Source organism: Falco naumanni, chromosome W (genome assembly GCF_017639655.2).
Source record: "Falco naumanni isolate bFalNau1 chromosome W, bFalNau1.pat, whole genome shotgun sequence".
Classification (NCBI taxonomy): Eukaryota; Metazoa; Chordata; class Aves; order Falconiformes; family Falconidae; genus Falco; species Falco naumanni.
In genome coordinates, this window is record NC_054079.1 from 18,517,464 (window position 1) to 18,530,709 (window position 13,246).

The window sequence follows — 13,246 nt, forward strand, 5'->3', positions numbered from 1 at the left end:
CTTTCTCCTTTTATGTTTTGATTTTGTTTTGTACATAAAGCAATCACATAAAAATAGTTATAAATAGAAAAATTGCAAAGGTTTCCCCCCCTAGACAAATAGGAAAAAAACCCCCAACCAACCCAACAAACAAATTGAGACAGAAAAACCACCTTACTTCAAGTCCTTGTAGATTATACAGTACTCAGCATCTTTGGATACTTTACGATGACTCCAAATCATAGACAAAAAAACACCTGAAGTAACCAGTCATCTGCAAAACGCTGCTTGTGTAAGAAGTTGATATAGATTAAAAAAAAAAAGTTTGATGCAGTTTTAGGAAGTTTTCTCTTCCCCCCCCCCCCCCCCCTTTTTTTTTTTCTCCATTGACTTGTTGCACATGGAGTCTTTGTGGATTTCTTTTTGGAGGAGGAAGTGAGTGTTGAGCAGTTCCTTCGAATCGTTCTGCGGATGGTCTCAGAGCAGAAGTCCTTCATGCCCTCATGGGGGTCTGTGGATCCTAGACCCCCTGTGTCCCCACCATGCTCGGGTGGGGAGACCCTCATCCAGCCACTGCTTCAGAGCAGCACCATTGATAGGAAACCCAAACAATTTATGAACCCACAGTCCTCTCATGCCCTTTTGATTCTGCTGACGTTGAAAGGTAACTTAAAAAAAGAAAGAAAAAGCCCTAATTTGTAACATTTACATTTTCAAGTGCTGGTTTCATGTAAAACCAGCTTCCTGGGGCACCCACCGCAAGCCATCTCAGCCGATGGTGAAACTGGGGTCCCACCACATCTAAGAAGGACTGTCAGATGCAGGTGGCCATCAAAATGCCTTTATCCTCAAGGGTAGCTCATGTTTTTAGGGGCTGAAGGAGGCTGATGGGGCAATTCCAGCCAAATGTCTGCCACTTTTTTGGTCTCAAAAGAATTATTAGACAGGAGTGACCAAGCCAGGGTCTGCAGGGATGCTGGGGAGGACCCCAGACCTATTGGCCACCATGGGTGACCTTCAGCTTTGGAGAACCCCATCATATGTTACTGCCTCATCTTTTGAACCAAAAAATGGTGAAGAAACAGTATTTATGCTTGGTCACAAGTAGACAGTCTCATCTGCAAGACATCTTTAGTGAATTCCTTTCCCACAAAGATCCCTTCAGACAAGCAGCAGTGATATTTGCACACCCAGTTTTTTTCCCATCAGCACTGCAGATTGGGGGGACACTCAAGTGTTTTGTACATTTTTGTCATCAAAATAAATATAGGAATTAGGGGGAATTAAGGACAAAACCCCAGACATTTCAGAACGGTCAGTGGTGGTGAATTCTGACTCTTTGATTTGAAACAACTTTTCCATTTCAAAATTCCCACACAGTTTATTTTCACAAAGCGAAGGTTTAATAAAAGCCCAGAATCAAAACATTTCTGATCCTTCTAAAAATGTTCCTTCACTTTTTCAACCAACTGAAGTGAAAATATTCAAAAGTACTCAAAAGAGGCTTTGGTTCTCCTTCTGAAATTTTGAAAAGGCCAAAGAACCAAAATAAGTAAACCCCTCCTTTTCTACCCAGCTTTGCTCCTGGATGTTTTTCTATCTCTTTTTTTTTTTTTTTTTTTTTTTTAAATGATTTTAGGGTCCCAACACATCCTGCACAGCAGGGCTTTCACCAGCCCTGCAAATCTGATATACCGCTGAGAAAGGCCAGGATCCTCCCCCTCCCAATGTGGCTGCTTGCCCCTCCCCTTTATCCCCTGTAGAATAAATTTTGTTGCCAGACATGGGAATAAAAAAAAAATTAAAAGAAAAAGAAAAAAAAAATCCTTTTGACCAAAAGGGCCAAGGGATGTAGCATATCAAAACCAAGTCTGGACGGCTTGTCAGTGTCCAGCAGGACTTGTGGGTGGAAAACGGGGAACACCTCCCCCAGAAGAGCCATCTCATGGTGATGGCCATGCCCTGGACTAAGGCAAGTGACATTTTCAGGAGTGTGGAAGAGAGCAGCAGTCCTGGCCTGGCCTTCCCAGGTGGAGTCACGAGTGGTGGGTGGCTGGACGGGGCAGTGCGTGCCCCACGGCCCCAAAGCCAAGTGCGTTGCAGAGTCTAAAGTGCCGGTGGCCATGGGGCGCAGCACTGGCCCCCCACCCGCTCGCCCCAGGGCTGGCCCTGTGCCCCAAGCCCCGTGGCAGGCCACAGTGGTGAGGGGATGAAGAGCTTCTTGGGAGCCAGATGATGCGCAAGGGCAGGCGGGGACCCTGAGGGAGCTTTTCGCCCTGTTGGGAAGGGAGTGGACCCATGGTGGGGCCAGGTTTAGTTGCTTATCTCAGAGATGGGAGCCACATGGCTGAGCCTTGCCAAGCCGCTGAAGCCCGTGCTCCAAGGATCGGGGAGGGGGAAGAAGGGTTGGGCAGCAAGGTTTTTGTTATGGCCCAGGGCGAAAGTGAAGATGCCCACGTTCCTCTCCATGTCCAGCTGGGCTCGCCTGAAGAGTTCCATCTGGGTTTCTTCAAACTGGCTCTCCAGCTCCTGCAAGCTGAAGGGGGTCTTGGCCTCGCTCAAAAAGTGCTTGGGGCTGGGGCCAGGAAGGCACATGGCCGCACCGCCAAGGTGGCCACTCATCTCCTCCAGTGTCGGTGGCATCATGAAGCTCTTCTCCACCGGTGGCCCACCAGGAGCAAAGAGCAAACCAGCCGCCCTCCACGTTGCCGGCTTGTGCCCTCGCCGGGGCCACGCAATCTGGCAGCTCTGGCGTTTGATGTGGCGGTGGAGGTGGTCAGATCGGGTGAAGCTTTTGTAGCAGAACTCACACTGGTAGGGCCGGATGCCCGTGTGGATGCGCATGTGGTTCTTCAGGTCATAGTTGTGCACAAATTTGGCATTGCAGTGGATGCACAGGTACGGCCGCTCTCCTGTGTGCTTCCGCATGTGGATTTTGAGCTTGTCCTGCCTGCAAAAGAAAAGGCGCTTGGTCAGGTGGTGTGGGCTGGAAGGGATGTGGGTGGGATTGCTCCTGGGATCAGGAGAGGGAAAAGCGATGGGAAGGTGGGGAGCTCATCCCAGTATTCCCCTCAGTGTATGGATGCTCTCGCAGGCTGGTGTTTGTATCTGCCTCCTCCCGGGGTGACAGCACCTGAGCATAGCAAACATCTATCCCTCCACAGCAGGAGTTTGTAGCCCATCCCAGAGAGTTCAAAACATTCTAAATTGGAGGAAAACTCCCTCTGGAATAAACCCCCCCAAAATATGGGAATACTTAAAGAAGTACAGCTATATTCTTGCCTGCAAATAAGGAAATCAGTTGAGTTTTGAGAGCAGGGCAATGTGGGGCAATACTGCTTAAATGAAGTCCCTCTTGGAGGTAATTTTCCTTTCCTTTTATCCTTGCACTGACCACTGAGTGTCTCAGGAGCTTTCATTTGAAGCAGGAGCATGGCAGAGGGTGAGGCAGGCAGAGGTGCCACTGCACCCACTGTCCTTCCCTGCCATGTCCCCCAAGGCCAGCACACACCCAGCCCCACACCCATTCTGGAGAAGGTTTTTAAATACAGCCATGGGACAGCATAATATTCATCCCAATGGCACTTACTTACAAATATAGTTTGGTTGGTTTTTTTTAAGGGGAACATCTAAAAGCTGGAATATTTTTCCCAAGCTGGCAGTCTGATTGCTAGTTTTTTTCCCCAACACACGTTTCCTTTTGCGGTCTACAAAAATCACAGCTAAGGCACACGATTCTAAAAAGTGAAGCTCATCGTAGCTGAGGTGAGCCAAGCGTGCTGCCTAGGTTGCACCAGCAGAGTTCAAGTATGTAAACAGCAAAGTGGGAGAATTCATCTTGCTTTCCCAAATGCTTTCAGTATGATCCCCCCAAGACGTTAGTAATGCAGTTAAGAATATGTAGAATATATGGATTAATGTCATTATTATATATAAAATATGTAAGCATGCAAAAAAAAAAAGGCAAAATACACCCAAAAAATCCATTTGCACTGGCAGGGCAAGCCCTCAGAGCTTGCAAGGTGCTGCCTTTGCACTAATTTCTGCCAACCTGCCCGTGTGCATCTTCAAATAGTTTTTGGTGATGTGATCAGCTGCACACTGGTGTTGGTCATGCCATGAGGAATGCAGCCCTGGGATGCGCATACCTGTAAACCAGTCCCTCGGGATCTAGGATGCAGAGAAGCATCCTAGCAGGAGTCACTTCTTCACCAGCTGATGCTTTACTGCCTTTGGGGACCGGTCCCAGCCTGGTCCTGTACCTGCAGCAGCAGCACTGGCAGTGGAGATGCTCCCTGACTGTATGGAGCTTGTAATGAGGTTTACAACTCATGTAGATTTTTAGGGAGACAGAAAAAAAGCCTCTCAGTCCCCATGCCAAGCCCGGGGACTGCTCCCAACTTCCCACTCTGCAATTTTCAAAGATGCTGTTATCCCAAGATTTTACCAAGGGCCCGTTTCCCCTGAAAGGGCTGAAATCAGTTCTCAGCAGCAGCAGACAAAGCAGCGTGGAAAATTTCATCCTCAACAGTGCAGTGAAGTTGTAAGCAGATGAACACATGGGCTCATAATGTGAAGAGTTGGGCAATGTTAATAAAAAGCAGAGTTACTAGCCCTACCTATAATATAATTTAAACCTATATATGCAGTGTTTAACCTAGCAGGATCACTTTTCCTAATAAACATGCAGCATGCCAGGACTGTATTATGTAAATACAGGCAAAGTTTTTTTCAGGCTGTTACCCATCTCTGGCAGCAGATGGGGAAAAACTCAATCCTCCCTGCCCCGGCAGCATCCCTGTGGGGTGGAAGAGAGGTTTTATGGCTTTACCTGGAAAAGCTTGGAGGCTGGGGAGGAGCGAGATGCTCCAGCTGCGGTGAAGCACCCAGGGGAGGATGTGGCATGGGAAACACAGGCTCTGCGAGATGGGAGCTTGGCTCGCAGGCTCTCCGGAGGAGAACCGCACTCCGTGTGTGTGAATAACCTTAATGCAATTGCATTAGGAGAGTGATTAGGGCTCTGCGAGCTGTCACAACACAAATAATAGGAATAAATAACGTTAACCTTTCTGGCTGGAACAGTTTCTCCTTGAGCACTCTGGAGTTGTCTTGGTGGAAAAGCTGAAATATTTGCAGTTTTCTCCAGTATTTTAGCAGGCTAAAACAGCAGACTAGAAGCTGAGCAGCCTTTGTTTAAGGAAAACATTAATGAGCCATTAAATGAAGTCCTGCTTCCTGCGATCAGATAACCCTGGGAGTCGGAAGCAGCAGATCCAGGTGCACAAGGGGTCCTTGCCATGGGATGCAGGATCCCACTGATGCGAAGGGGAAGGGACCTGATGGGGAGGTTGGGGGATTTCCCACCCAGGAAAAGGTATTTTCTCTATATATTTCCCAGTATATTTGCTCCTCCACAGTTCCTCAAACACAGAAATAACACAAAGGATTGATGCATTCAGAAATCCCATTTGGGAACCTCCGCTTCCCTGCACCCTCATTCCCAGGGGACCCCAAGGGGGACCATCTGGGCTTGCATCTCCCGACAACAGCACTGGTCACTGCCATGGTTGCAAGTCTGATGCTTTCGGGAGCACAAAATACCCCCCTCTGAGAGCAAAACACCTAACACAAGCAGCAGTGTTCAGGAAATCCGGGCAGAAATCTCTTTCTACATCTCAATCACTCCACTTTGCTTAGATACTCTTTCTCCTAAAGGAGAGCTCTCACATTAGAGTAATGCTGAAATTACTTAAACTCCCCCCCCAACCCAAACACCTGTGTGCTACTCAGAATATTTCCAAATGCATTTAAAAATCAACCAATGTTTTGAGATTTCCACTTTGGTCAGGGTGTTAAAGAAGGAAAAGCCCTCCAGCCTTCAGCTCTGCGTGGGGTGACCCAAACGAATGGCTTCATTTTCATGAATGATGAAGGGAGAGTGCACCGTTAGGTTAATCCCGATTTTCTTTGTGATTATTTTATTGTGTTGTGGTCCCCCTACCCCTGTGATTTGTGTTTAGAAGCTGTTGAGCATATAGGGGGATGTAGAAGCCATCGGGTTTAACCATTCCTTAGTAATGGACCACCCTAGACCATCTCGGTGTGGAGCTTTTAACCTCCAAGGTGCTGATTTAATCTGTCTGGAGCAGTGGTCAGGATACCTGAATTCCCACCTGAACCCTCCTACCAACCTCTGCAGTGACTGTGAGTCAGTACCAACATCTCTCCGTGCCTCAGTTTCCCCAAAGCCAACGGTGCTGCCCTTGCTTGTACAGGACTCTGAGAGCCCTCTGGGAGGGCTCAGCTCTATCCACCCTGTTACAGGGAAGGTCTCAGTGACAGGTCAAGGCAAGCTCTTTCCTCATCAGCAATTAGCACCTGCAGCATTACACTCAGGAGAGGGATGGGGACAGCAGGAGGGGCTGGCCAGTTGGTCCCTCCAGCCCAGGATGCAGCCACACTCACTAGGCTGAAGCCACCCTGCTCCTCCCAGCAGAACCCGCCTGTCTGGAGGTGACAACCCAGTGCTAACCTGGGGATGCAGCACCAGCAGGAGCTGGATACAAATTCCTGCAGGCAGATATTAGCACCAGGCAGCGGCCTTTCCCCTGCAGATACCAGGGTAAGCCAGCTCATGTCACATATGTCTGCCCAAGGCATGATGGCAGCCAGGAGCTGAAATACCATGCTCTTGCCAGAAAGATTTATTATTATGGTAAAGATTGTACTCATTAGATATTAATTATACCCAGCAAGAGCAGGTCCAGGAATCTATTTGTCTCTGCTCACTGATTAAATTTGTCCAACTTTTCAGAGAAGGGTTTCAAGCTGTAGCATTAGATTTGTGTAGCCCGCTCTGATTTATTACCATCAAGGGGTCTGCTGGAGTGATGAGAGGTGCAAAGGCATTTGGTACAAGGGGTGGATCTGGCCGGCCATGCCTGCCTCGGAGCAGCCCATGTTGGGGCTGGTCTCACCTAGCTTGAGGTACCTAAAAGTTAGTTGCCTTAGCTTAAGCCCCACAGGTTGTCTTCATGGTCAGGGGTGACACCTTCGCTCATCCCCTTTCCTCTTCTACCTCTCTGAGGGTGCTGATCTTCTTCCACTGACCATGGAGGGAGTCAAGGTGCCAGGTTCTTGGGTGGCCAGCATTTGGGGTCATGAATCACAGAATAATTTAGGTTGGAAAAGATCCTGAAGATCATTGAGTTCAACCGTTAACCCAGCACTGCCAAGCCCACCACTAAACCATGGCCCTGAGCACCACATCTACACATCTTTTAAATACCCCCAGGGCTAGTGACTCCACCACCTCCCTGGGCAGCCTGTGCCTGATGACCCTTTCTGTGAAGACATTTTTCCTCATTCCCAACCTGAACCTTCCCTGGTTGGCCATTTCCTCTCATCCTATTGCTTGTTACTCAGAAGAGACCAACACCCACCTCACTACTAACATATAATAGTTAGGACTGCTCCAGCCACAGAAAGCCCAGACACTGTCATGCCTAAACATGGGCAACTTGGTTGTGGTCTACACTGATGCCAAAATGTGCAAACCCAAACTAATTACATCCCACAGCTAAATGGCCCTCCCAACTCAACGCATCTCCCAGCACATTAGAGACGAAGCCTCCTTGGCTGTTCAACCATCTGTTTTCCAGCTCCCTCTGGTCCAACTGTGGTGAATGATGGTGGGGTTGAAAACATCCTGTTACTTCTTTAAGCTTTTGTCCAGCGAGGGGATGGATCTAGTGAGTTGTGGATGTGATCCACAACCCACCAAAATCAGTAGGTTCATTTTCTTCCTTCACCCTCCCTTCCTCGCTTTTTTCCTGAAGGGATAGAGATCATACCCTGCTTTCTTTGCTATTTTTTTGGGGGGAAAAAGAGACGTGTGGCTTAGGAATCAGCCATGGGTGATGATGTGGCCCCTCCAACCACCCCACCCCCTCCTCACGCACGGCAGAGGTCACCAACGCATACCTGGTAAAGCGAACTTCACAGATATTGCACATATACGGCTTCTCTCCCGTGTGGGTCCTCATGTGCCTGGGCAGCTTGCCGGCTCCCATGATGACTTTGTTACAGATGGGACATTGCTGGGATGCCTTGGGCTTTATCTTCCTCTCCTCCTTCAGGGGCCATGGGGGAAAAACTCCTCCAAATTGGGTAGCGCTTAGGAAATTGAGATAAGCGCTATAGTCAGTCTCTGCCTTAATATGCCCTAAGGGAGCTGCTGGGGTGTTGGTAAACATGTCCTTGAAGAAGTCATTAGGGAAAGGAGGTGGAGGCAGGTCTTCCTTCTCCTCCTCTTCCTTGATCTTCCTCTTTTTGATCACCAGATCCAAGGGGCTGTCGTCTACTTGTGGCTCCTCGAGCTGGGAGAAGGAGCTAAAATCGCTTTTCCATAGATGGGGGAAGAAGCTAGGGGCGAAAGGAGAGAGAGCTGGCCTCCTTTCTGGGATGCTTGCCTTAGGGTACAAGTTTTCCCTCAGCGAGGACTCGATGGAGAAGTCCCGTATCAAGCCCAAGTGTCCAGAGGAGTTACTGGCTGGGTAGTGATTTGGAAAGTCTTTAGGTGCTTCTGTATATGCTTCTTCAGTAAGATCAGGCTTCGAAGGGCTTTGGTGACAGCTTACTTCTTGGACATCGGTTAGGTTCTCCTGATTGACAAAATTTTCCACTTCCTCCTCCTCATCTTCATCTTCATCTTTGTCATCATCTTTGTCCTCTTTGTCATCTTCCTCCTCTGCCTCTCTGTCGGGCTCCATGATTTCAAGGCATACATTGATAATGCACTGGATCTCCAGCATCTTGGCAGCGCTGAGGATGTGCTTGACATTTGAGGTGGTGATGGTGAGGGTTGAGGTGTAGGCGAACTCCAGGATGGCAGAAAGTGCTTCAGGCTTGACAAAGTCAATCTCGTAAACATAGGGCTGGTCTGTTAAAGTGCCAGTAGTGAAGAGTTTTTTGAAGTACTTGCTGCAGGTAGCAAGGACGGACCGATGGGTCCGGTACTCCTGGTCTTGTACAATGAGGATGACATCGCAGAGGAGACCATCATGCCGCTGCTCATTTAAACCACATAAGACTTCACTGCTGTGGTTCGGGAATGGGATCCCAATAAGATCTTCAATGCCATTGGCCATATTCTCATTTAGCGCCCTAGGACAAAACAGACAGTAGAGCATTAAGAGGACTCCAATAATGCCAAAACGACCCTGCCTCTTCTCGGTTGTCCTCCCCTCCCTTGCCTCACTTGGACCTCTCTAATCACCTCCTGCTTGCACTGCCCCAGTGAATCTCCATGTCACCTTCAACTCTTTCCAGGTCCTCTGTGATTTAACCTCTGCTTCCCTCCACACCTCTTCATCTCCTTCTTTGTCTTCATCCTTCTTGGTTCCCACCCTGTTCCCCTTTTTATAACCACCACAAGCTCCCTCTTGTCTTTCACATCCCTCCCCCAGGAACCTTGTGCAATGACTCCCTCCCCATCACGTTTCTTCCACATCCTCCCAGAGCCAACATCTTTCCAGACACATGCTGGATTTGCCCTGCCAGGAATTATGTGGTGAAAGGGTGATACTGTATTGCTTCACACTGCCAAGTGCCAGCACCTACAGCACTTAAGCAAGAGGAGCCATGGAGTGTCCATCTCATCTACATGATTATTTTGGGGACTGGTACAACTGGAGGTCCCAAACAGAAGGGACTGTTGGTCATGGCTGTGTGCTGCAGTAGGGGAGCAGTCCTTATGGACCAGCAGGTCTCCAGTTCTGCAGCCTTCTGCTACTTCATGCCAATAAGCTATCCCATGTCACCTCAGCATGTGGACAACCTGCATAGGGATGTCTTCCCGAGGGATCTAGGAATGGGGGAGGCAAGCGAGGAGTTGTGCATCACTGTACCTAAACACTCAGAGAAAGACAACCAGGGAGCAAGGGCCTGGCCACAGGCAGATGACTGTCTGCTGCCATCACCCATGAGCTGAGCTTGCTCCATTCCCAATCCTGTTTGGACTTGTTAGCATGGTATCAAGTGCCCTGTGCATCTTGGCAGACACCTTCCCCTGCCAGAGCAGCTCCAGCTTCAAAGGGAAATTTGGAAGCAAAAAGCCCACACCCAAAAGGAAAACCTGATTTTTTCCCCATTTTTTATCTGTAAGATGTTTCCTCTTTCATATGGTTCCAGCAGCCCTTCCACTTGAGAAATCCCAGGAAAGGAGAGTGACTTCCTCCAGCAGGTGATGAATACATTAATCCCATCACACACAGAATACATCAAACAGCCAGAATAACTTTGAATACACTAACCCTTTGGAAACCCCCAGGACACAGAGCATGTGTTCATGCAGTGTCACCTCTACCAGCCCCGGCTCGTGGCCCCGCTGCAGGTAGACACTCAGTTCACAGCTGAGCTGTTAACCTCCAAGAGAGCCCAGGGTACACATTAAGGAACGCTGCAGCCCCACTCCAGCCCCTTTTGCAAGACTAAGACCATCAGGCAGGTTCTCAATCCCACCCTCTGCATCTCTAGCAGGTTCCCAATCCCACCCCATGCCACCTCCGCATCTCTTGTGGGATCCATCACCACCTCCTGGATGTCCTTCTCAGTTTCTGGCTGTGCTGACTCCAAACCTCCTTCCCACCACTTGTGGGGACCTGGTCTACTTCATGGTGAGGGGCTGGCTCCCACCCTACTACCTGCCTCCAGCCCTCAGGGATGGAAAGAGCCTGGTCTGATGGACATTGTCCAGGGAAATCCTTGCTTCACCTTGTCCAGCAAGCCAGTGACCCTTGAGGGAGGCTGGGGAGCCATAGAGAGGAACAGACTGCAGCAAACATTCCTGTGGGAAGAGGAATGCCATCTCCCTTCTCCTCCCTCCACAGGGTCAACCTCCAGCTGAGACCTTGCAGATATCTCCCCCACACTTAATCAGCACTGCCAAACACTTGCTGTGTGGGAGGTGGTGAGCAGGGGCCTTTGGGAAGACGATGCAACCACAATGGAGCACACTCCGGGGAAAGGTTACAGACCACCAGCCTGGTGGGAGCAACACTGGACAGGGGACAAGCTAGTCCTGAGCTAGTGAAGCTTCGTGGGGGGCTGGAGGGTAGCCCACACCATGGAGAGCCCTCTCCAACCACTCCCCCGTGCCCAGAGATGGGGAGAGGAACTAGGAATTACACCCCTCCCAGCCCCGCTCAGCTCCAGCCACCACAGTTTTCAGCCGAGGGACGATGCTCCAGCCCCACATCCAGCGGTGTGCCCATTAGCTCCACGCTAATTATGTCTGTTGTCTGAAACAAATTGATTCATTACAGTGTGCTGTGCTTGAACATGTTAACTAGCTACACTCTACCAGCCTGACTGACTCCGTATCAAATCTTCCTTGAAAATTACCGATAAATGAAAGTAAACCCAATGTGTGCTCCAAGTGGAGTGAAAGATAATAAATAACCCCTGAGACAGGAAGGAAAAGACAATTTCCTTTTTAGGGCTTTGTATCCTTAATAATAAGCGTGAGCAATTAAATTTCTATTGCTGTATTTATCGTCTACTCATTTATTTTTGTTTGGAAGGAGCATCAGTGTTAAAGGAGCTCCTTGCTTGAAAGAATGTGTCTTCCTATGAATCTATTTTGATCTTTTATTGCCAGATCTCCCTAAGTGCAAAAGATCAGAAAAGCAGAATATTAAGACTATGCTGACAATTGTTTTTATAGAGGTTTTTGCTGGACGCTAAACTCCATCCTCCCTAATTCATGGATTATTCACTCAGCAGCAACAAAGCAAGAAAAAATGGAATTAGGAGATCAGAGGGTATGTGATAATAAACTGAATTGATGTACAGCTCCTGTTGGTGGAAATGGAATCCTTTTCCTTTCTTTTCCCCTCCTGGTCCTCTTGAGAGGTGGTTCTGTTAACTGAAGCACTTAGGCAAGCCGATAACTTTACAGGATGCTGTCAAAATTGAAAGTGATTCATGTCATTTAAATGGGGGTGAGGGGAGGAAGAGAAACAGCTCATTCATTTGCATACATTTGCATTTTTTAAACTCGAAGAGTGGTTTGACAGCTCCAGAGCTCAGTGAGCCTGAGAAATGACCTTATGGTTCCCATGCCCCCAGGGAGGTCGATGGCCAGAGGCTGGAAGTGTGCTAAGGCTGAAGTTTTCCTTCCTCCCCCTCCCTCCTCTCCCTCCTCCTGCACTCCCCCCTTCCCCTCCCCAGGCCAAGGGTGGGGTTCGCAAGAAAAACAGGTCTAAAAATAGCATCTGATGGTGACAAATGTCACCAGTACATGCACACACACATGCAAATGCTGAGCAACCTACATGGAGTTAAACAGAAAAATCCCATTTTATAATAGAAAATTACAGCATTGTTAAAATAAACCGGGGGGGGGGGGGGGGGGGGGGGGGGGGGGGGAAGGGTGAAGGGCACCTAAAATAAATGTATTTTGCAGATGACGTCTTGAAACATTGCATTTATGGGGATGCCTAAAACTCATTCATTACTTTCTTGCCATGAAAAGCCCCATTTATAAAAAGAATGATCCTGGGAGATGCTACTGGTATACAGGACCACTGCCCCTAGTGAGTTCTGCCAGTGTCCTTAGGCACCTGAGGCTGCAACAGGAGAAAAGGGGACTGGAGGGAACTGAGCTTTGTCCCCTTTTTGGATGAAAATCCTTCTGGTTTTGGGAAGGATGGGGCTTTGCTGGCTTGGGGTGGAAACTGCTGTGCCAGCTCAATGGAGATGTGTAGGCAGATGCAGGCAGGAGTCTCAGCTATGATGCCAAGGTTTAACCTCACTGCCTGCCTGGGCATGGGGGATACAACTCAGACACAAGCCAGAGACCACAGCAATATCATAAACAGCCTGCAATGCGCACTGCCTGGGTGACCCAAAGCTCATCCAGGACACTCTGCTGCTCAAAAGCCCCTTCTTTTTATTTTTTGTTGTTGTTGCTTTATTCTCACGTTTCTTTTTAACTTCAAGTCTCCTTCAGTACAGCACAGCCTCTGAAAGCTAAAAATCTAAAGTCGAAATATCAGAAACAAAGGTGAAATGCTCATTTAGTGTTATGATAAGTTAAAAAGATATATACTCATTAGATTATAGAGCTATACATACCACCTACATTCATTTCTATGAGTGGAAATGTAGGACTGCCACAGCTCAGGGGAGCTTGGGGAGAGATGTGCCAGCCCCGAGGTGGGACAAGATCCTGCCCCTGGGTCTCATCATTGCGCAAAGCCAGGAG

At 48.7% G+C, this 13,246-nt stretch overlaps 1 protein-coding gene across 5 annotated transcripts in view; it reads right to left on the bottom strand.

Annotated features, from left to right (window-relative positions):
* Nucleotides 1-346: 346 nt before the first annotated feature.
* LOC121080592 (zinc finger and BTB domain-containing protein 7C-like) overlaps nucleotides 347-13,246 on the bottom strand; it is a 117,287-nt gene continuing 104,387 nt past the window's right edge. For all 5 annotated transcript variants that reach the window (XM_040578726.1, XM_040578725.1, XM_040578727.1 and 2 more), the window contains 2 exons: nucleotides 7,963-9,144; nucleotides 347-2,929 (listed from right to left, as the gene is read on the bottom strand). In XM_040578726.1, the coding sequence (XP_040434660.1) occupies nucleotides 2,293-2,929; nucleotides 7,963-9,128 (1,803 nt within the window). In that variant the 5' untranslated portion in view covers nucleotides 9,129-9,144 and the 3' untranslated portion in view covers nucleotides 347-2,292. The remainder of the gene's footprint in view (nucleotides 2,930-7,962; nucleotides 9,145-13,246) is intronic.